The sequence below is a fragment of the Psittacula echo genome, assembly GCF_963264785.1.
Source record: "Psittacula echo genome assembly, chromosome: 1".
NCBI lineage: Eukaryota > Metazoa > Chordata > Aves > Psittaciformes > Psittacidae > Psittacula > Psittacula echo.
Window position 1 is genome coordinate 167,047,391 of NC_137735.1, and position 22,248 is coordinate 167,069,638.

At 41.0% G+C, this 22,248-nt stretch overlaps 1 protein-coding gene across 1 annotated transcript in view; it reads right to left on the minus strand.

Moving 5' to 3' along the window:
* USP6NL (USP6 N-terminal like) overlaps positions 1-22,248 on the minus strand; it is a 118,567-nt gene that overhangs the window by 11,956 nt on the left and 84,363 nt on the right. The window contains exons 7-14 of the mRNA XM_080627836.1: positions 19,108-19,215; positions 16,518-16,627; positions 13,778-13,826; positions 11,506-11,626; positions 8,250-8,344; positions 5,616-5,681; positions 5,428-5,527; positions 2,062-2,214 (exon numbers count right to left, since the gene is read on the minus strand). Of these exons, the coding sequence (XP_080483962.1) occupies positions 2,062-2,214; positions 5,428-5,527; positions 5,616-5,681; positions 8,250-8,344; positions 11,506-11,626; positions 13,778-13,826; positions 16,518-16,627; positions 19,108-19,215 (802 nt within the window). The remainder of the gene's footprint in view (positions 1-2,061; positions 2,215-5,427; positions 5,528-5,615; positions 5,682-8,249; positions 8,345-11,505; positions 11,627-13,777; positions 13,827-16,517; positions 16,628-19,107; positions 19,216-22,248) is intronic.

Genomic DNA, 22,248 nt, shown 5'->3' on the forward strand with positions numbered 1-22,248 from the left:
GAGGAGCCCAGGCTGGAGCAGGTTTGCTGCAGGACTTGTGACCCCATGGGGGATCCACATTGCAGCAGTCTGTTCCTGAAGGACTGCACCCCATGGAAGGGACCCACACTGGAGCAGTTCAGGAAGAATGGAGCCCCTGGGAAGGAGTCATGTTGGAGAAGCTCACGGAGGACTGCCTCCTGTGGGAGGGAGGGAGGGAGGGAGTCCACTCTGGAGCAGGGGAAGAGTGTGAGGAGTCCTCCCCAGAGGAGGAAGGAGCAGCAGACACAACATGGGACGAACTGACCACAACCCCCATTCCCTGTTACTCTGCACCATTGGAGGGGAGGAGGCAGAGAATTCGGGAGTGAAATTAAACCCAGGAAGAAGGAGGTGGGGGGAGAAGATTTTAAGATTTGCTTTTATTTCTCCTTATCCTACTCTGAGTTGATTGATAATAAATTCAGCTAATGTCCCCAAGTCAAGTCTGTGACAGTGACTGCTGAGCGATGTCTCCCTGCCCTTACCCAGACCCATGGACCTTTCTCCCTCCCCTTTCAGCTGAGTAAGGGAGTGAGAGGGTGGCTCTGGTGGGCACCTGGTGTCCAACCAGGGTTAACCACCACAACACGGGGGCAAACCAAATGTCCAGAGAATGCTGAGAACCTGTACAAAAATACTATGGCCTGAAGACAACGATTAGTAAAACCAAACTGAACATCAGAGTGGGAAAAGGGAAAAACTACAAATCAAAGGCTTGTGAAATTCATATGAGCAGCCTCACTCAACTGTACATAGCAGCAGGCAAATCAGCTGGATTCCCTAGGATTAGGATGAAGGCATCTTGTATTTATTTTGTGAAAGGTAGTGTTCCCCTTTACCCTGGCAAAAATATACCACACAAAGAGGATTTCCCAGGCTACTTTGGAATTAAAAAAGGAAAAAGCTCAATTCCTTATCCAGCCCCAAAATATACCTCACTTTGGCTTTGCTTTTCCTATTTTAATATTAAACCTCCCTCATTCATGTTGAAAAAATAAATTAGAAGGCATTTTATTGTCACTGATGTTGAGCTATCTAAAATGAAGAACTGGTTTAGTGCGAGGTGTCCCTGCCCATGGCAGGGGGGTTAGAATTCGATGATCTTAATGGTCCTTTCCAACCCAAACTATTCTATGATTCTAACCAATATGGCTCAAACCAAACCCATCTTGTCAGCTGGTCACATCAGAAGTTACACTAAGTGTACAAAGTATGAAATCAAGTAACTTGCATTCCCCTGCCAAACTATCTCGGCAAGAAGATACATTCTCTACCCTTTGCTGTTGGTCTCCACAAGAAGAATCTTTGTGTCTCACACTTTCTCTAACTGCAGTGCGAGCTGGACGGCTCTTATGTCACCTAAAACCTTTAATCTTCTGAGAAAATCCAGAGTGTTTTCAAACAAAATTTAACCTGAAGGCATTTAACACTGTCCCAAAAGAAAAGCCTTAAACCATCAATAAATTAGGAACAAACTTCCGGCCTTCAGTTTTCTCTGCATCAAGAAAATTCCCACTGAATTCCGAATTTTCCACAGAAACTCTCAACATGAGTTACATGGGTGGGATTTTCTAGGCTGGAAAGATACATTTAACTCCATCACGTAGCAAACTACGAAAGTCTTTCCCAGCTCTTGGGCTACCACACTTTTTAGTGGAAACTACAAACTTCTCACTGATGAAGTTTACTTTTCCACATCCAGGAAAAAATCGGCCTATCTACAAAGTTTTTTGGGACAACCCCCTCAAACATAACCTATTTCATACAAATCCAAGTTCATATAATGATCAGAACATGGGATGTTTTAAAGCACTTGGCCATTAGTTTACAACCAGTAAACAAAACACTAAAAAGGAGCAAACTCATGAAATAAAGGGTGTTGATTTTAAACTGTAAAATAGTTCAGAGGCAAAACCCCCCAAAACCTGTGCAATGATGAAGAGATAAATATTTTTAACAGCGTGAATTAACACTTAAAAAATGGGCAATGTGCAAAGAGCTCTACATGCATCTAAATGTGCATATGTACAAATTTCTTACCTGCTACGGGCAAATCCAGCTTTGCTCGTTTCAATTCTGACATAGAATTTTGGAGGTGGTCTATTACATAGTCATCTTCATAGAAGAAATTCTTGGCTAAAGTGCCCTGCAGAAATTCTGCAAGTTCTTCCATTCGTAACTTCATTAGCCGCCCTATATAAGAGAAAATAATATACATTAAAATAGGAACACTGGAAAGTGTACTTACAACATCAGATGCTTTTGTTTTCAAAAGAGATTGAAAAGCACTTATGAACTAAGCAAACATCACAATTCTACATCAGAAATCTATAAAACGCATTAAAAATTCATTTGCAAACATCAGAATTCTACATCAGAAATCTATAAAATGCATTAAACATTCATTTGCAAATAGCAGGGAAATGTTTTTCACTTATCACTCTCCACGTAGGACAATGCTTTTCAAGAAGAGGCATCTTCAGAAAACTAACTACAAGTCATCCTCCTTCAGCCTTCGTACGTCCAACAGCTTCAGTTCTTTACTTTTCAGCCTGCATCCTCAATGTGCAAGACACGGCTGCAGATCTGTACAACATCCATCATCTCTCTCAATAAGGGCTTTGAAAAGCAGTATAACATTTTAAAAATTGATATTTACGGTATCCTCATCCACAACTGAATCAACTTCCAATGAAATGATGATGGCACTTCACACTTCAAAACCATTGCTTCAGGCTCTCTAAAAATTCAGGTACTTTTTGCTACTTCAATCAAATCCAGGTCATATTTTGAAAATCGTTTTACAGTTATCAGATTATTTTTCTTTCCCTTTTTACACAGCAGTAAGGCCATGTTTCCCACACAAACTTATATGGCTTGCAAGGCTGCAACTCCATAGCTGTGTAGCTTCTTTAAGCATATGTATGCCATCACAAGCTCTAGAATGAACAATTCCTATACATGACTGTTTCTGCACTGTAATAAAAGTGCTCCTAGCATGTATTCCACCCTGACAGTTTGACTGGATAGCTGTGCTATCAATCATAGAATGGTTTGGGTTGGAAGGGACCTTAAAGCTCATCCAGCTCCAACCCCTGCCACGGGCAGGGACCCCTTCCACTGGAGCAGCTTGCTCCAAGCCCCTGTGTCCAGCCTGGCCTTGAACACTGCCAGGGATGGGGCAGCCACAGCTTCTCTGGGCACCCTGTGTCAGCGCCTCAGCACCCTCATAGGGAAAAACTTCTTTCTGATGCCTAATCTAAATCTCCCCTGTCAGGTTAAAGCCATTCCCCTTGTCCTATCCCTAAAGGCCTTGTCCAAAGCCTCTCTCCAGATTTCTTGCTGGCCCCTTCAGGCACTTGGGGCTGCTCTAAGGTCTTCCTGGAGCCTTCTCTTCTTCAGGCTGAACAAGCCCAGCTCTCAGTCTGTCTCCATAGCAGAGGTGCTCCAGCCCTCTAATGATCTTCACGGCCTCCTCTGGATTTACTCGAGCAGGTCCACATCCTTCTTGCGTTTTAAGGGTAGACAAGAGCCTGGATAACAGATCAGAATCCATCTTCTGCCAACTTCTTGCCAGTCCTCTAATCTCTTTTGACATAAAACACTCTCAGTGTTCTGATGATGGAGGAAGTTGCTCTGAACTTGCTAAGCAAGCAAACCTGCACTTGGACGTTTTCCTCAGGTCTTCCCATAAAACGAGTTGTGAATAAAAAAATATTTTGAAGTAGATGTCTATTTGTAAATGAAGAAGAGAAATCAAAATGCAAAGCCTAAAAATGTGTTGCTACAAATTCAGTTAAGTATGATAATTTAAAAAGTAACCCATTTCATTTTTCAAACCCATTTATGAACAAACTAATGTTTGTTCATAACGTTTTTTCACAGCCCAGTGCGACAGTGAGGTAGTATCACCCCAGTTCAAAGAGGGTAAATTAGCAAGCAAATTAAGACACCAATTCTGCAGGCTCCATGCAAACCTCTGAATTCACAGAAAGGACTTCCCTACGAAAGAAAAAGTCCCAGAATAAGACTGTTCCAAACTCGAACTACACGGTATCATCCTGAGAGATGCTCGGTGTTATGAGACAATAATTCATCCTCAAAAGCTTTCTGGATCCTTTGGAACCAGGCACAGACAATCCTTCTTTTCAAAATCTCAAATTTCACTTTATCCAAAGGCAAGAGATAGAAGAGGCCACCCAGACAGGCTACAGAAATTCTGATTTTTAATTATATTCTTGGACAACACACACTGGGGGTTCCCCATTGCTAAGCTGTTTGCTGATATGCTCCATCCTTGGCGGTGTTCAAGGCCAGGTTGGATGAGGCCTTGGGTGCCATGGTTTAGTGTGGGGTGTCCCTGCCCATGGCAGGAGGTTGGAACTGGATGATCTCAAGGTCCTTTCCAACCCTAACTATTCTATGATTCTATGATTCTATGATTTAGTGGCACATCGTGGATTCTTTATGTGCTTTTATGATTAGCTTAAATCCCGGAGGGGCCAAAAGGCATTTCCAAATCATGGAAGTACAACATTTCCCCCCCCACACCCCGTTGTTCAATCAGCAATACAACTCACCTCATGTCAATGTATAAATAACTTTATTACTATAAAAGATATTTTTCTTTGGCAATCACATTGTATTTGGTCTGGCTTGGACAGAGTTAATTTTCCCCATAGCAGCTGTCACAGTGCTGTTCTTTGCACTGGTAGCTGGAAAAGTGTTGATAACACACCAGTGGCTTGGTTACTGTTAAGCGGTGCTGGCACAGCACCAAGGCTTCTCTCCAACATTCCCCCATCACCAGCAGGCTAGGAACGGGCAAGATCTTGGGAGGGCACACAGCCAGGACAGCTGACCCCAACTGACCCAAGGCATATTCCATACCATACGAGGTCTGCTCACGAATAAAAGCTTAGAGGATGGAGGAGGAGGAGGGGGAGCATTTGTTATTATGATGTCTGTCTTCCGGAGGAACCGCTACACTTATTGAAGCCCTACTTCCCGGGAAGTGGCTGGATATCACCTAGTGATGTGAAATAGAGAATAAATATTTTGTTTTCCTTTACTTCCATGAATGGCTTTTGCTTTATTAAACTGCATTTATTTTGACAAATGAGGTTTTTACCTATCTTATTTTCTCCCTCCTCCATCCGGCACAGTACAGGATAGACAGAGCAGCTTGATGGGCACCTGGCATCTACCCAAGGTCAAGCCACCACACACACACATGAATAGAGCAAAAACTGAGATTTTTTGAGCATAAGGAATGAGAAGTGCCTGTCAGACACAGTATAAGGCTAATGGGAAACCAAGATTTTCGCACAAGGTCAAGGTACACAAAATAACATCAAAACCAGCTGAATCTCTGTTCAGCATTTGTATGTTTGAGAGAGGTCTTACTTTTGTGTAGTTTCAGAATCGTGTAAGACATAGCAGTGAGAATCCGCTCTCCTTCAAGTAGGTAGATATCCCATATCCTGAGGCTTAACGTAAAGGGAGTCTGAAACAACGGAATCAGGCAACACTGTTAAAACAGTCTATCCAAATCACAGTTAAAAACAGAAATAGAATATGAAAAGCATACTCACATGACCAAGGAAACAGTGCAAAAACCATTTTGTTGTGTAAAACCCAGTGGATATATCCTGGGAGTCCTGTAAAAAATGCATCTTGAAGCCAATGCACCCAATATTCACCATCAAGAATTAATTTAACTACATGAAACACTGTTACCTCAATCTAACAAACCATTTCTGTCTTTTATAGTTTTCCTCAGCAGCTTCACCACCTGAAGTAACATGCACCTGGATATGTAGGGGTATTAATACAACTTAGTCTTCCACTTATTTTTTTGGGACGGATGTTGCAGAGAATTAAATCCCCTCTGACGAAATTACATCAATAATCTGCCTCAACCAAAGCTCAGGCACTGCGTCCTTTTAGTCTTTCATTTCTCTATCGCAAGGTTGCAATTCATGCTGAAGGTAGAAGAGACTTTGTCACAAGGACACCTATCTACTAGAAAGCAGCTTAAAACAGTTGAATTCTTCAAACACAGGACCTAAAACCAGCACTTAGGCTGGTAAGGTATTTCATTTCTTAATTAAGGGGCCTCATTTCCATAGAGCATAGATGGTGCATCTGGTATGCCACCCATTAAAGGGTGGCTAAAGCTTCTTGGCACCTCCATGGAGCTCTTCAAAGTTCTTTGAGAGAGAACTCAAAGAGGAAAAGCTGAAGTAAAAGCCAAGAAGTTAAGAAATTCTGAACTTGAACAATGGCATAACATCCTATTTTCTGCTTGCCACATTCAGCCTTTCCGAAAATTTAAAGTATACAAACACGGAATTGGCAATGGACCAAATCCCTCTGGTTCATCTGCAGGCTTTACCTTCATCTTTCAGTGAGGTAAAATGGGTTCATCTAAGAGATACATTCACAGCCAGAAATGAGGAAAAATAAGTCTTAGTATAATTGAACTAATCTTTATGACGTTTTCATTTTGGGAGTCTTTACAAAAAGCAGACAGAGCAAAACCCACCTTATTCTGAGATTTTTCTAACCTGTAAGAATGGCCATCAGCCTACTGAAAGATAGAATGGACCATACCTTTCCCTTATAAAAACCCTGACTGCTATTAAATTCAATGCCACTAAACCAATTCACACAAAATAGAATCAAGTTCTGATTTAAACCTGAAAAGAAATTCATATAATAAATACATATATAGAGAGAGAGTGAATGTCTTCTGGATCCCTCTAAACAAGAGGCCAAGAACTCCCTCAGAGGGAGCCATCAAAGCCTTTTATTTAAATGAGCTTTTTCAGTTACTAAAGGAACTTCTTACACTTTTCTGAAACTGGTTGGTCTCTACCGACCAACCTGTGCGGGGTGGGGGGACATGAGGGATGGGGACAGATGGCAGAATAAAATAGTTCTTGATTATTAAATGTAGTAATAAGAGGTGTACAAGCAATATACAAAATACAATAACGTGCCACCTCAGGCTGTAGCACCTCAATCATGTATAATTATTCCAGGAGTTTTAGAAAGGGCCTTTTGCCGTTTCCTGTTACACCACTCAGTCTTCTTGGGATTATTCTAGACTTTGTTCCTGAAATGTGAAAACCTGGAAACTGACAGTAAGACTGTATTTCTAAACAAGAATCATCATCTCGTAACGGTACTGTAAAAACTAAATCCCAAACTGACAGACTCGAGGTTGTAAAAGAACTTGTCTTGGTATTTTCCTTTTTTATGTTTTATCAATATGACAAGATCACCTTGCAGCACTAATTTGGACTCATCCTTTTAACAGAGGAGTGGGGTTTTTTTTTTCCTAACCAGATCTGCCTAATTCCGTGTTATAAACAGGTCTTAGAGCATGTTGGTAAAAAAGGACATTAAGTTCTACTTTATAACACAACTGGCACACATTAGATGCAATTCATCATTGCCAGGGTGCTAGTCTGATCCATCCCACCCACATTGTCTTATTTTTGTCAGGAGATAAATGCACTAAACAGAAAATAGTGCAGTCCTGGGAAGGTAGCAGTCACTCTTCAAAGATGTTGCTGCAACTGAGCATCTCTTACACTACCTTTTAAGACTTGAATATGGATTCTGGCAGAACCAATGTGATTGTAAAAGCAAATTCTTGGCTACTGGAACGGTAGTTTTCTCCCATCAGAAAAAGAACGTGGAATAAATACAGCCAATGTTAGCAACATAGAGAGCATTACTTCCTATTTAAGAGCATTAGAAGAGATAACATTTAGCTTCATGAAAATCCTATTGTGCATGTGCAAATATTAAAACTCTCTTATAAAGGTTATATTTTAAACAGAGATTAAAACTTGTTGGTTGCAAAATCACGTCTGTCCAGAGATGAGCCAGAGAGCTCGACATACAATAAACTCTTGCTTCAGTGTTTTAACACCAGCTTGCTATCCAGCAGTTTGCACACAAGGCCATGTAGAAGGACAGCATATTTTCAGAGGTGAAAAGTGAGATGGATACCCAATTTAATTACTCTTAGGAGTAACTCTGTCAAGGTGCACCATAACTTGCTCTATGATGAAAGCAACAGCACTTCTGCCCCTTCTGTTTTGCATGGTTTATTCTGAGGTTTGAGGTATTCTTAACCTGGTGGGTTAACCTGAAGTGAAACAAGGCAGCAAGCTGTAAATAGGAATTGCTTTTATTGTGCTGTAAATACTCACCAAATGCCCCTTAAGTTTGGTCAAAAATTTTGTCAGTACTTTGTCATGATGCTCTTGATACCTCAACAGTTTTGGAAAACCAGGAACAAAAAAACCTAAGAAAAGAAGTTGACCATGTAACAGGTGTACGTACTATAAAAATGATATTAAAGATGTATTCAGAGCCCCGAGAACATCATTCTTCTAGAAGGCCACTGAATCTGAACAGATATTCAGCACAATACTAGGAAGTCCTCATATGGATATGCACATACTCTTGCCTCAGTGACTACAGCAAAATACCAGTACATTCCCTTAGTGATTACTATTAGATTAATGATGCTTGATGACAGCAGATCCACCAGTCCTATGTTAGTCTACCCATTATAATACCCAGGGGAAAACAAAGTTTTAATTACTCTTTAAAAACACAAAATTACAACCCACACCAACTGAAACTTCTAAGAGCAAAGAGACAGAAATCAGGATTGTACCCAGCAAATTCACGCTAGAAGGACAAACAGCATAGGCAGTTACTAGAACTGTCTGCACTGAAGATCATAAAGATGACAAGAGGGATATTCTACCAAGACAAATATAATGAACATAGAGTACAAAGACTGTGAGCTCACACAACTGAAACTAGGGGCATAGAAAAAATACCTAGTTTTAGTGATCACATGCTGGAAAAGGGAAGGGCTGAGATCCCTTTACAATTGAGCTATCAACACAGCTAAAGGCTCAGAGCAAGCATATAACACTAGCCAAAAAACCTTGAAATGTAAAGGAAAGCTAGCACAGCTACCCAGCAGGAAAAGGAACCGTTCACAGAAGGTCCTTCAGAAAGCTGAAGCTGTGTTCAGATCAGAAAAGCAGAGATGCTCAAACACTGGCAGTACAACACCATGAAAAAACAAGCCTCCCCCCAAGAAAGCAACTTCCCAAAGGCATTAAAAAATACTAATAGATCTATTTGTAAACCCCTTGGAAGCAGAAAGCCTGACAGAGAGTTTGGAAGTTCAACAGTCTGTGAAGATTTTTACAAGTGCTCAGAGAAGTCAATACTAAAACCAAGTTTTTGCATGGAAAACACTGGGGAGGGTCCAGAACCCTAAACAGCTCCAGAACTCAAAGAGCAAGTAGCTGAAGCATAGATCATATGAAACCTCTTGCTTAAGACACCAGAAGTCTGGGAAGTGGCTGACATGGCATCAGCTTTTCTTCATCACCAGCTACCAGATGAAGCCTCTTATTCATTACATACAGCAAGGTCAAAGGATGACTACAGAAATCAGCCTGAGAAATCCGTGTTAAGAGCTCTCCAGCAGCACCACCACACTCTAAGGCCAAAAGGGGACACTGACAAAACACTAAGACGTAAAATCTGGAAGGAGTTTCAAAATCCTGTTTGCAGTCTGTGGCATCTTAAAAAGGCACCTACAGCCACGTGAAGCTCCCATGTATCAAAACCAGATTTGGTATATAAGAAGTTGATTTAGATTTACTCCCCAAAACACCTAAAATCTTCTATGACCTTTAAGGATTGCAACATTCCACACAGTTGTAATTGTACAGTTCTTGATTATTATTGAATATATGGGGTTTTCTTTTGTAAGATGCTTTTAGCGTGTGCTATCATTGTGGAAAGCTTTGAGCAAGCATTTGACTCCTGATGAATTAAAAACTTCACTTAAGACACGGACCCTCACGTCAGGTTGCATCTTTTTGTTTTAAAGGCAATATCTTTGCAGAAGCATAAACAGGAAAACGACCAACTAGCACATTGGCACGTGGAGAACATCCAAGAACACAGGATGCTGGGCAGAGAAGTGATTCAGAGCAGCCCTGCAGAGAAGGACTTGGAGGTGTTGGTCAATGAGAAAATGAACATGAGCCGGCTGCCGTGTGCGCTCGCAGCCCAGAAAGCAACCGTATCCTGGGCTGCATCAAGAGCAGCGTGACCAGCAGGTCAAAGGAGGTGATCCTGCCCCTCTACTCTGCTCTCGTGAGACCTCACTTGGAGCATTGTGTGCAGTTCTGGTGTCCTCAACATCAAAAGGACATGGAACTGTTGGAACAAGTCCAGAGGAGGCCACGAGGATGATCAGGGGCTGGAGCACCTCCTGTATGGAGACAGGCTGAGAAAGTTGGGGCTGTTCAGCCTGGAGAAGAGAAGGCTGCGTGGAGATCTCAGAGCAGCCTTCCAGTGTCTGAAGGGGGCCTACAAGGATGCTGGAGAGCGATTCTTCATCAGGAACTGCAAAGATACAGCAATGAGTAATGGGTTTAAACTTAAACGAGAAGTTCAGGTTAGAAATAAGGAAGAAGTTCTTTACTGTGAGGGTGATGAGGCAACTGGAACAGGTTGTCCAAGGAAGCTGGGAGTGCTCAATCCAATGGCAGTGTTCAAGGCCGGGTTGGACAGGGCCTGGAGCAACCTGGTCTGGTGAGAGGTTTCCCTGCCCATGGCAGGGTGGATGGAACTGGATGATATTAAGGTCCTTTCCAACCCAAACCATTCTATGATTCCATGAAAAGCCGGGGAAGGAAGGTATCACCATATTGGAAAGTCTTAAGCGACTCAAAAGAGTTAGATCTTGCTGAAAATTTCCTAAAAAGCCCCAAATCTACTTTTCCGGCTTCCAAGAACTACAGCTTTTCTGAATTACCACACCACTACCATCTACAAAAGATGCTGGAATTCCTGGAGTTTTTCTATACCAGGATCCATGGAACATGCACAGATCATACTAAATTTGGCATGGAAAGAGAGAACTACCAATGACATAAAAGTAACAAGAGCATGAGAGCAGGAAATGCTGTGCAAGACACAGAAAAAATCAAGGAAGCTGAAGTTAACACTGGATACAAGTGCATTTTTAACTACAGATTCCTGTCCTACCAAATGACAGCACAGCTGCAGTATTTAATACTTTCTAACACATTATTTAACACATTCTAACACATAGTAGGTTTTCACTACTATTTTATGCTATACAGATCCCTACATAACCAGCTTTCAATTGGTTACATTCCCTAAGAGATTAAGAGGAAAGGAAACCATCTGATTTTCATTAAGAACTATCTGAAAGATATCACATATAAAAACAATTACAGTAGCATTATGGGTAAAAGGTCTAATAATATCCAATGGTCCCCCAGTATAAAGATTCCATTATGTCTTATTTTGACTATACAGACAGAAAAGCAGAGTTCCATTTGCAAATAATTTATGACTTGAAACCTAACATATACCAAGTGACAGGAAACTCCATACCATGCATGGCATGCTTTGGACCAGAGAAAAGCTTCACCAAGGCCCAGAAGGCATCTTCTTCATTCATGTACATAAGGAGTAAAGCTGTGATCTGGCTCATTCCCTGACAATATCCAACTTCCTGAAAATCAGACAGTGATACATTACAACACTGAAAACAAAAGCCTTATAACCATGAGCTCTTAGCTCTTCCTTGACCTAGTGGAGGAAAGAGGATGCCTGACTTAATGGTGTAAGTTCCCTAATTATGACACCAACAAACACACTTAACATTGAAGTATTTACAACATTGATAGCTAGAAGGAATTATTCACAGCCCTTCAACTGAAAAGTAAATGGAAATCTTGATGGTTTATTTGAACTTTTTCCTGATGCACAAACTCCTCGTCAGTACTAACGATACCAAATAACTGTATCTTGCTGTCCAATTGGATGCATTTTAGTTGTAATTCAAGGCAGGCTTGGGGAGAAGGGCTCTCACTTTGTTTTGCTTTACAGTCAGGGCACCATCTGACAAACACAAGACTTTGCTAGAGTGACCTATAACTATAAATCTGCTCAAGTTTAGCAGCCCATAGCAAGCAGACGTAATAAACCTGAAGAAAAAACCTTTATTGTTCCAAACCTGAATTTGGGTATTTCCTCTGCCATTAATTTCTACTTTTGTGGCAGGAATCAAATGTCACTGGCATTTAGCTGCTCAGCTAACCCCACTGATAACAACTGAGCCTACATCCTTACAAATACTTGGAGTAAGTTTCTTCAGGTTGACAACTTCTTAGCAGAATTCTGCTCTAGAGATAAAGCCAAAGCATAAGAGGAAAAATGCAACATTAAGTGCAAAATAAAAACCTCACTGCAGTATTCTCATAATTACACTTCAACAGCTGATTATAAACAGTATTTTTCAGGCAAATTGATACTAGTCCAATTTTATAGGACATATATAGAGGTTCTTCCAGAGTTTTACTTCTCAGTGAGTCAAGGCTGCTTACACAGAAAAGCTTATCACAACGTAACAAGTGGAAGACAACAAATTCTAGCCTTTTATGGGCCAACAAATGCAAGGAAACAGAAGCTGAAACAGGACAGAAATGTTCTATCCTCTAGACCTTTTAAAAATGAAACAGTGCTGTTGAGAGTAACTGCTTCATTTTGCTGTCTTCTTAACTTTACATACTTTTCCATTGAACTGTAGGAGCTGCTGCAGGTTAGAAAATGAAAGTCGTACAAAAATGATCCAAATGGGCACAAGGAACGAGAGGACAGTGCATTAAAACCACAGTTAAATGGGGACATGACAGGATTTCTGTTTCTTCTATTTTTAGCATGCAGACAAAAACCATTACAAAATACCTAAATTTCAAACCCTTATGTCTGGAAAACACCACTCTAACAAATCCTCATCCAGGACTGCAGACACCACCAAGGGCTTAAGGAAAGAAGATGCAGCCTTTAAAATCATTTTGCATTTGTTAGACCCCTCCAGGTTACGAAATATGCCTGTTTATTCCAACATGCATCTTTCTGCAGTGTCTTCCTTCCCATCATTCAAAGGAATGGGAAGCATTTAATGAAATGGGAGGCCTTGGGTGACATGGTTTAGTGTGGGGTGTCCCTGCCCATGGCAGGAGGGTTGGAACTGGATGATCTTAAGGTCCTTTCCAACCCTGACTATTCTATGATTCTATGAAAATAACAGTAGTTAAAAGCCCAGGCCAGCACAATCTCATTATTCTTATTACGCGCTATACTTAGTTTCAGTTGAACTGTATGCACAGTTCAGTCTGTCCAGTAAGATACTCACAATGCTGGTGAGGGGCCAGCACAAGTTGCCCAGAGAAACTGTGGCTGCCCCATCCCTGGCAGTGTTCAAGGCCAGGTTGGACACAGGGGCTTGGAGCAAGCTGCTCTAGTGGAAGGTGTCCCTGCCCGTGGCAGGTTTGGGTTGGAAAAGACCTTTAAAGCTCATCTAGTTCCAACCCACTGCAATGAGCAGGGACATCTTCACCTTGATCACATTGCTCAGAACCACATCCAGCCTGGCCTTGAATGCCTCCAGGGCTCATGCATCCACCACCTCTCTGACAACCTGTGCCAGTGTTTTACCACCCTCATTGTAAAAAATTTCTTCCTCATTTCTATATACTTGCAAAGGTCTCTGAAATGGTTGTTGGGGGTTTTTTACAGGGAGAAAGACACAGCATTGCAAGTTACTATCTGCTGGCATATTCAGAGAAACTACATTTAAGTGTGAAGGTACACAACTTACCGTATTATATATGGAATATGCAGCTAAAACGTGGAATAAAGATTGTTGCCTGTAGGAATAAGAGTAGAAAAGGCAAACATAATATTGTCTTTTGCAAGAAGGGACAGACATAAAAGAAGTGAACTTATTTTGGAAACCTGTTTCCAAAATATGATTTCTCTAGCAATAAAGAACAAGATTAACCACACTTTACAAAGAGACAAGGTTCTGATTTCAAACCAACACTATATTTAGCACTTTTCTGATGTTTTACATGCTGAAAGGTTTACAAAACAATACCTGTACTACTTTGAGAAGGCAGTGGCGTCATATCGTCATTTTTACAGACAAAGTGAAACCCAGGATGCGCTACATTTCAAACACTGATTTATTCTGAATGCCAGAAGTTGAACCACCCCGGCCCTGATTTCTGTGCCTGCAGAACACTAACAGCTGTTCCCGATTTCAAGCAGAGATGTAGAAGAGATGAAATGCACAAAGCAGCCACAAAGGTGTCTTAATCTTGGCAAACAAAGGCTGCTTTAGGTGACTGCTACTGTCAAAGTGAAGAAAAACACCACCAATTCTGACTCGACATCCTATGCTCGGTCCTCCTGAGTGTACTGATCTCCAGGTACTTCAGAGGTGGAATTACAGAAAGCTTTCTGTAAAACCAATCTAATTTGTGAAGGCAGTAAGACTAAAAGCATAAAACCCAAACCAAAACAAAACTCTGCTCTTCCCAAATTGGGACATCAAAGTAATGCCAGAGAGCTCTCATTATAATGAGTTTTTAAACTCACACCTACTTTTTGGGATCTGCTCAGGAGAGAATTTAGAAACCTGAATGCCTCCTTTCATCTATGACTACAACTGCTATTAAACTGCTGAGGTTTGCATACTGTCCTTTCTCTGTCCAGTGAAATTCTCTGTCACTAACTGAATGTATAGAAATAGACATTAGCAGGTTAAATAATGAAAGCATAAGCCAAAACCTGACTGTTTTCTATTGGGAAGAAGATGCAGACTTTGAGAATTGTACCAAAGCATCCAGATTATGGCATTTTTTGTTGCCCTCTTGCAGAAGTGAAGCTTGGCTATTCTTCAGTAGCCAAAGCAAAGCGTAACCTGGGGGACTAGACATTAAGCTGGAATCTTATTTTACAAGGACAAACTGAAAGGTCTCAAATGTACACAGGAAGCTCCTATATCTTCAGTTGACCATATGAAAATGAACGTAAGAGCTCCATCTCCTTCACAGTAAGACACATTAAATAATGGTAATTTCAGTACTATTAACACTTGATGATACCACTAAAGACCTGTAAAAGAATGGAACTTCAAAGACATACAGTCTACTTAAAAGTCAAAGAAGCCACTGCTTCACCCAGGGGACTTTTATTTCATTGCTATGTGAAATGATTTCTGCATTTTTCACTGAGCCATCACTGGAAATGCATAATATATGTCCAGTAATACCAAGATCTATTCCAAGTGTGGAATTGCTTTAGTCTGCCAAAGGCTTTCCTGTGGACTGGGACGGCATTCTTACAACACAGCGGCAGTGGCTGGCGCTGGCTCTGCTTCTGTTAACCCCACCCTGAGCAGGTAGGAAGCTTCTGCTAGCATCTAAAATGTGGGCATAAAAAATAACTGAGCCCCAGAAGCAACACAGCCATTTTTGCAGGGCACTGTGTCAGTACCGCTGAGAGGCACAGCACCTCAGATACAGATGGCACTTCTGAGAGATATATATACACACACATACATACGTGTGTGTGTGTATGTATATATATATGTATGTATAGTATATATGCGTGTATATATATGTATACACACACACACACAGAGTGGCTGCACAGAACAGCTGTCAGCTTGGGAATTTCTGCTTTGGACTCCATCCTGTGTTACACCCATCAGAGAAATTCCCCATATTCAGAATTCATCCACAAAAGAGCTAGAATAATACTCTAAGAAAACCCTTGGTTTATTATCCCATTAAAGTCCACAGATCTTTTCAGTATTACTTTCTGAAAATAGCTGACCACCGTAGAATGTGTCTCGGAAAGAAAAGGAGATTAAAACCTGAACTAATACAGTCACAGAGGGGAAAAAATACCCTCTTCATCTCAGCAGGGTGCTGATGCTGCAAGCGAGCAACAATACTGATGTTTGTATCACCACTTATTTAATTTCTAAGCCTGTTTAAAGCTGACAGCTGCCCAATATTCCTCATCCAAAACCAACAAACCAACAAGAATTTTGAAGGAATCCCAAAGTGTTACAGCCTACATTTGTAGATAATTAAATGCTGACATATAAAATACTCTTTTGTTTGGTTGTCAATTAGCTACTAGGAGAAGAGGAACGTAATATGCAAAGGAAGGCTAAAATCTGTAAGCTATTAGGGACGCAAAGAGTAATTTTGTTTTTGAAAATAACTCTTCGTTTATTAGTTTGGAATTCCCATGCTTTAGTATTTACAATATCTGAGACTTTCTATTAAATACGAAACAAGAGGAGAACAGCTTAGAAATGGTTTTCTTCGGAACGCTACTGACTACCTCATAGTTAGGGGAAACTAGCTGAAGTGACTAGTTGGTTTTAGCAGTAGTAACAGCAGTTACACAATCACATGCAGATAATCCTGCTCTGAAAGTTTGGAGCTTACATTCAATAGGCTTGGCCAGGTCAAAGAGGCTTGAGGCAGATCAGAAGCCAGTTTTAGGGCAAGCAAAGCAAAACCTTTTAATTTACTTACTTAACCCCGAATCTGTCTCGAAACATGATGTGATCTCTGTATGTCCGATTTACATCAAGATCAATTTGCCTAATATCTGGTGAAGACCTTCGCGCGTCACACTTCAATTTCTGGGAAAACAGTAAAGAACACAAACTAAGCTTAAAAATGTGAACTCTGAAACAGCAGAAACCTGCCTGACTGAAGCATCTGCCGTCTCATAATTTAAAACACTTACTGTAACAGCAACTCCCAAAGCAAGAGTTTTAACTTCCAAAATACATATATACAGGTTCTATGGAGTCAGAATTCACACAGTATAGATGTAAAAAGACCGACCCCATAATACACATTTCTGTGGCACACCATTCACTACCCATATTCAAGGCTGTGTTTTGGCACTTCCAGTTTCTAATTGCCGTTTCTCAGGTAGGGACATCACTGGAGAAAGACAGAAAGTGCGTTTCACTACTCAGACACAAGAACCTAAGACGCAAAGTGATCCAGACCGCACTTTTAGCAAATGATTTAGTGTGGTTTTCGTACTTCTCCTGCCTTTTTCTCTAAGCAGAAGTAACAGCTACAGAACTATCAGTTCTTATCTAAGTATAGATAATGGACATTTCTCTAGTCATGTCCTCTGTCTTTCTGTTCTAATCTCATTCAGTTGTAGAATACCTCTACTTTAGCACTTGCTTTACCATTTTATAATTAAATCCAATTTTGCAATTGAATACTTAGGAAGCCTGAACAGGTTAGATCGCCACCTTATATTTTGCACTTACAATAATCTTCTCTTGCCATACACTCAATTTGTTCTCATATCTGTCCCAAAAGCTGAGTTTGCCAGATATTTCTAACCGGATTCAACACGGTATTTTCAAAACATTACATCTTCATAGGCATTATTAGGGAATACCACTGACAATCTGACAGCTGAGCTCTACACATTCTGGTTGAAAAAAACCAAAAAGGTTTAAAACCCAAACTAATTAAAACCCAAACTAAGAAATAGCAAACCCAAGAAAAACAAGGGATCAAGCAGGGAACAGTAACATTCCTTCAGTCTGATGAATACAACCAGAAGCTTCAGACATATCGGGAATTACTTGTAAATCACTGAACCATCTTTAGGAAATGGGAAAAATGGAGAGCAGTAAAATGAGCTTACTGCAAATAAACAAGCTAGAATAATGTGGAATAAACTCTTTCTACTTCTCTATTTGAACTCCAAACACTTTTTTGTTTTACACTGAGCACTAGATGGCAGTAATCCTTTCTGAAGATGAATTCACCTATTTTTAAATGCTTCTAGTTTTATTCAGTATTCTATCCCACAACTACATCACTCAGCATGAACTCTGTTTTACCTCTCTTGGATCTGCCACTAATCTTACTTATGAAGTTAACAAAATACACCAGTCAAAGAGCAGCCTGTCAGGCTAAAGAGAGAGAAATCTCTTAAGAGGAAGATTACAGATACCAAAATTTAGGTAACAGGAATGCCAACGTCAGTCTTCTTTCATGACTGTACAAGAGCCCTTGTCTACTCAGACCCAGAGTCTCAGCTCCCAAAGAAAATGCCACAGCCAACCAAGCAACGCATTTCCTTGTAACTCTGCACGTTGCTTCTTTAGAAGGCAGTGAACAGTTACATTCTTGTTTTCATTTAAACACTCTACGATATTAAATCACCTTTCTGTTAGCTAAACTCTCCCTGTAATCCTTTAGCAGAGAGAGACACAATGAGGAAAAGACAGACTTTTAAGTGCTTTAATCCCCTTCTGCCTAACTTAGTAGCATGCATAGGAACCTTATTCTCCACTCTAGGCTCTGAAATTCAGCTCTGATGGCCATCAGCTGTATCCACACTGGCAGAAGAAGTAGTTCTTAGAGAAAAACTTAGAGGAACGCGACCACAGTAATTCAGAGGTTGCTGAATCGGGGTAAGGATGGGGACAGAGAGGTAGCAGATTATTTCCTTTATATTCTGAGTAGGAGATACACTTAAGTGGTCAATTTATGCCTGTAGAATTTGGTGGAGTTAACATCGTGTCACGACTTGCACCTCTGAGAATACAATTAAGTAACCAGACAGTGCTTTGTAACGGATATCTAAGCTTCACGTGCAGATGAGATGCTAGAAAGACAGCCGGCTTGTTCTGGCCTTTACAAGACTAAGGCACCAACCTCCATCCCCTCAGAATACTCGACTCCTCTCATTGAACCTCAGCTAACAAGGCACTTCCTTAATGGACCTTTCTCAAAGAGCTGCAGGTTCAGAGGTTTCTGTTTTCTGACTGGGACAGGGTTGGGTTTTCTTATTTTGTTTTACTTTGCTTTTAGAAGGGCTTTTGCAAGTGCTTGAGGATGGGAAAAGAAACGGAAAGAAGATCAAATTAATTCTATGAATTACAGAAAATCAGCTGGAAAAGTGCTGTTCAATAAGTAGGCTTTTTCCTAGCTAAAACAAACAGTAAAATTCGATACAATTTCTTACCCTTTCTTTTTCTTTTAACATTACATAACAATAAAATAGGCTTAATAAAGCCGGTCCTCTTAGTACCTGGCATTTTTTGATTAGTATTAAGTGGAAATCCTACAAACTCACATTATAGAGGTCTTTCATTTCTTCTTTCATTTTAGGGATGTCAAGTAGCAAACACCAGACTTGCCCTCTGAACTGCTGTGGGATTCCTTTATAAATTCTGCTATGAAACTGTAAAAACAAAATACCAAACAAGTGTAAATGCAGTAAAGTCTACAGTGTCCCGAACAACGGAAAAGTGACACACAACATGCAAGAGAGAGAAATGCAAGTATATCAATTGGCCTAGCAAAGGGATGACCTGCTGGGGACAAAGTGTTCTCTGTCTTTTGGGGGACTGAAGCGTCCAGTCACATTATATGGGACGGGGAAAGAAATGGACACACAGTCCGAAACATCATTCTGTGCAGGTTATGCTTAGGAGCCAGGGCTTTCTCGTGTAGGAAGCAATCAAATTGGATCCAATCAAAATTGTATCACCTCTGCTGAGCAGCACTTATTCGACAAATATTGGAAAGACTACTCCAAATTTTGTAACTTGGACCCGAAAAATCAGGTTTTTTGGAAGGCAGTATTTCAGGACAAGCCACAGATAACTGGCCGTAACTACAAACTATTAATGGCAACGGCAAAAGGCAATGAGCAATATCACAAAGCTGTAAACATTACCAGTAAAAGAGGAAAAAAACCCAAAAGCATAACTGATTTTGAATTGGATTTCAAACACTCAGTGTGCTGAAATGTAGGTATGCCTACCAACCAAACCCGAGACCACCAAAAACCCCAAGAGATGCCAGTTCTAAAGTTAACGGATTCTAGATCATATTTCTCAACTATCAGGTTTCTAAATGCATACGTATTAAAACATTTCCACAAGCACAAGGTATAAAAGATAGCTGCAGAAAGCGTAGCTGAAACACAGCACAACCTACAAATGCTCCATGCAGTTCTTAGCTGTGACACAGAAAAAGACATTCCCCATTCCTGGCATATTCTGTTCTGACACATAAAACGTGTACTAAAAATGGGTCATAAGGGGATAACTGAGTACCTGTGTGTAACTACAGGGGCTATATAAACTACGAGTCTTGCCTCGGACACGCTGCTGCCCTGGCACTCGCATTCACTGGTTTGGTTCTTACTGGGCTTATCTGAAAACTCAGGAGCACTGACAACTGTCTTCCTCAGTTCTACTCTGATTTGTATCTCTATGCTGCAGCACTTAGGTGCACGAAGAGCCTCTAAACTGAGGAAGGTGGAGGAGGCGTCTAAAGCCTTGGCTTTACGCAGCCAGGAGAGGCTCCAGATAAGCAAAGCCTCAGGGCAACTGAATCCAAGTACTTCTAAAAACATGCCAAAATAATGTTCTCATCTTTCAGGAGACATGGCCAGCGGATCTTCTTTCAAAACAAGTCCAGAGGAAGCCCACAGAGATGCTGCGAGGGCTGGAGCAGCTCTGCTCTGGAGACAGTCTGAGAGAGCTTGGGTTTCTCAGCCTGGAGAAGAGAAGGCTCCAGGGAGACCTTACAGCAGCTCCAGTGCCTAGAAGGGCTGACAAGGAAGCTGGAGAGGGCCTTTTGACAACGGCATGTAGTGACAGGACAAGAAAAGAATGGCTCCAAGATGAAAGAGGGCAGATTTAGTTTAGGTATTAGGCAGAAGCTCTTCCCTGTGAGGGTGCTGAGGCGCTGGCCCAGGGTGCCCAGAGAAGCTGTGGCTGCCCCATCCCTGGCAGTGTTCAAGGCCAGGTTGGACACAGGGGCTTGGAGCAAGCTGCTCCAGTGGAAGGTGTCCCTGCCTGTGGCAGGGGTTGGAGCTGGATGAGCTTTAAGGTCCCTTCCAACCCAAATCAATCTGTCATTCTACGATTCGAGGTCTAAGAAAAGGAAAAACAGAGAACTCTAACAAAGAAAACAAACTTCTCCAAAGTTCTGGTGTTACCATTACTTTCATGAGGGCACAGGGAAACAATCAGATTTAAAAGAACAAAAGACACACAACCCCTCCCAAACAATTTGTTCTTTGCATTTCATCTGCAAGGAAAGTTAGACCTTGAAAATGTCAGTTGACAAAGGTATTACCTCCTTGTAACATTTATAAAAGTTGTGTTTGTAACATCAGAAATATTTTTAAGGAAATGTCAAAATAAAGATAGGATCCTTTTTCCTTTATCACGTATTTCACACCTCCATTTTTGGAACATTCATGAACATTGCCATGTACTTGCAAACCTCCTGCTGTGTGGGATAGATCAGATCTTTGAAGGTGCCTTTAATGCCAGCAAGGATTCCTATGTGGAATTTAGAATGTGTAACTCTTACACAAGTAAGTTTAGGACTTTTTTTCCTGTCACCTTTTCAAATGAACATTATAAACTTGAATAAGTGCAGCAGCAATCCTGGAAGCTATCTACAAAGAAACTGGGATTATTTAAGGAAAACTTTGCTGCTTCAACATTATTAGGAATGCTAAAGGAGCAAGATTTCTAGAGTGAACACAGCTAAGTCAGCACAGTTTGTTCTGTAAGGATAAAGAACAACTACAGTGCAACAAAGCACCCTTCTCTACAGATGTATATCCAGGCTTCAGCTCACACAGAGAATTTCGGTGTGTGTCAATTCAGACACAAGGATAACTGCTTGTGAGAAAGAGGATAATTCTGCCTTTTGAAAGCCAAGCGATACCAATCACAGTGGAGTCATCGTGGGAAGAGATTCCTGTCTCCTAGAAAGCTGAATAAGCCAAATTTGAATTCTGAATAAATGTAGTTTTAGATCCTGCCCACTGGAAGGGGGCTGAAACCAGATGACCTTAAGGTCCTTTCCAACCCTAACTATTCTATGATTCAATGTTTCCATTGACTTTAGTCAAGTAATTTAGTAATTTAGTCAAGTAGCTTTACTTCTCAGATCCATGGTACAAGAACAGTGTACCTGGATAGCAAACATTTCTGCCAGTTAATTATGATTTTGTAACTTGTTTTCAAACACCTCCAACAACCATAAGGTTATTAATGAGGAGAACTGGTTGAAGACCAGGTTGGACACGGGCTTGGAGCAACTTGGTCCAGTGGAAGGTGTCCCTACCCGTGGCAGGGGCTGGAACTGGAGAAGCTTTAAGGTCCCTTCCAATCCAAACCAGTCTGGGATTCTATGAAAAATAAATTCTCAAGACAACTCTTGCTCTGCGTTAGTATTTTGGGAA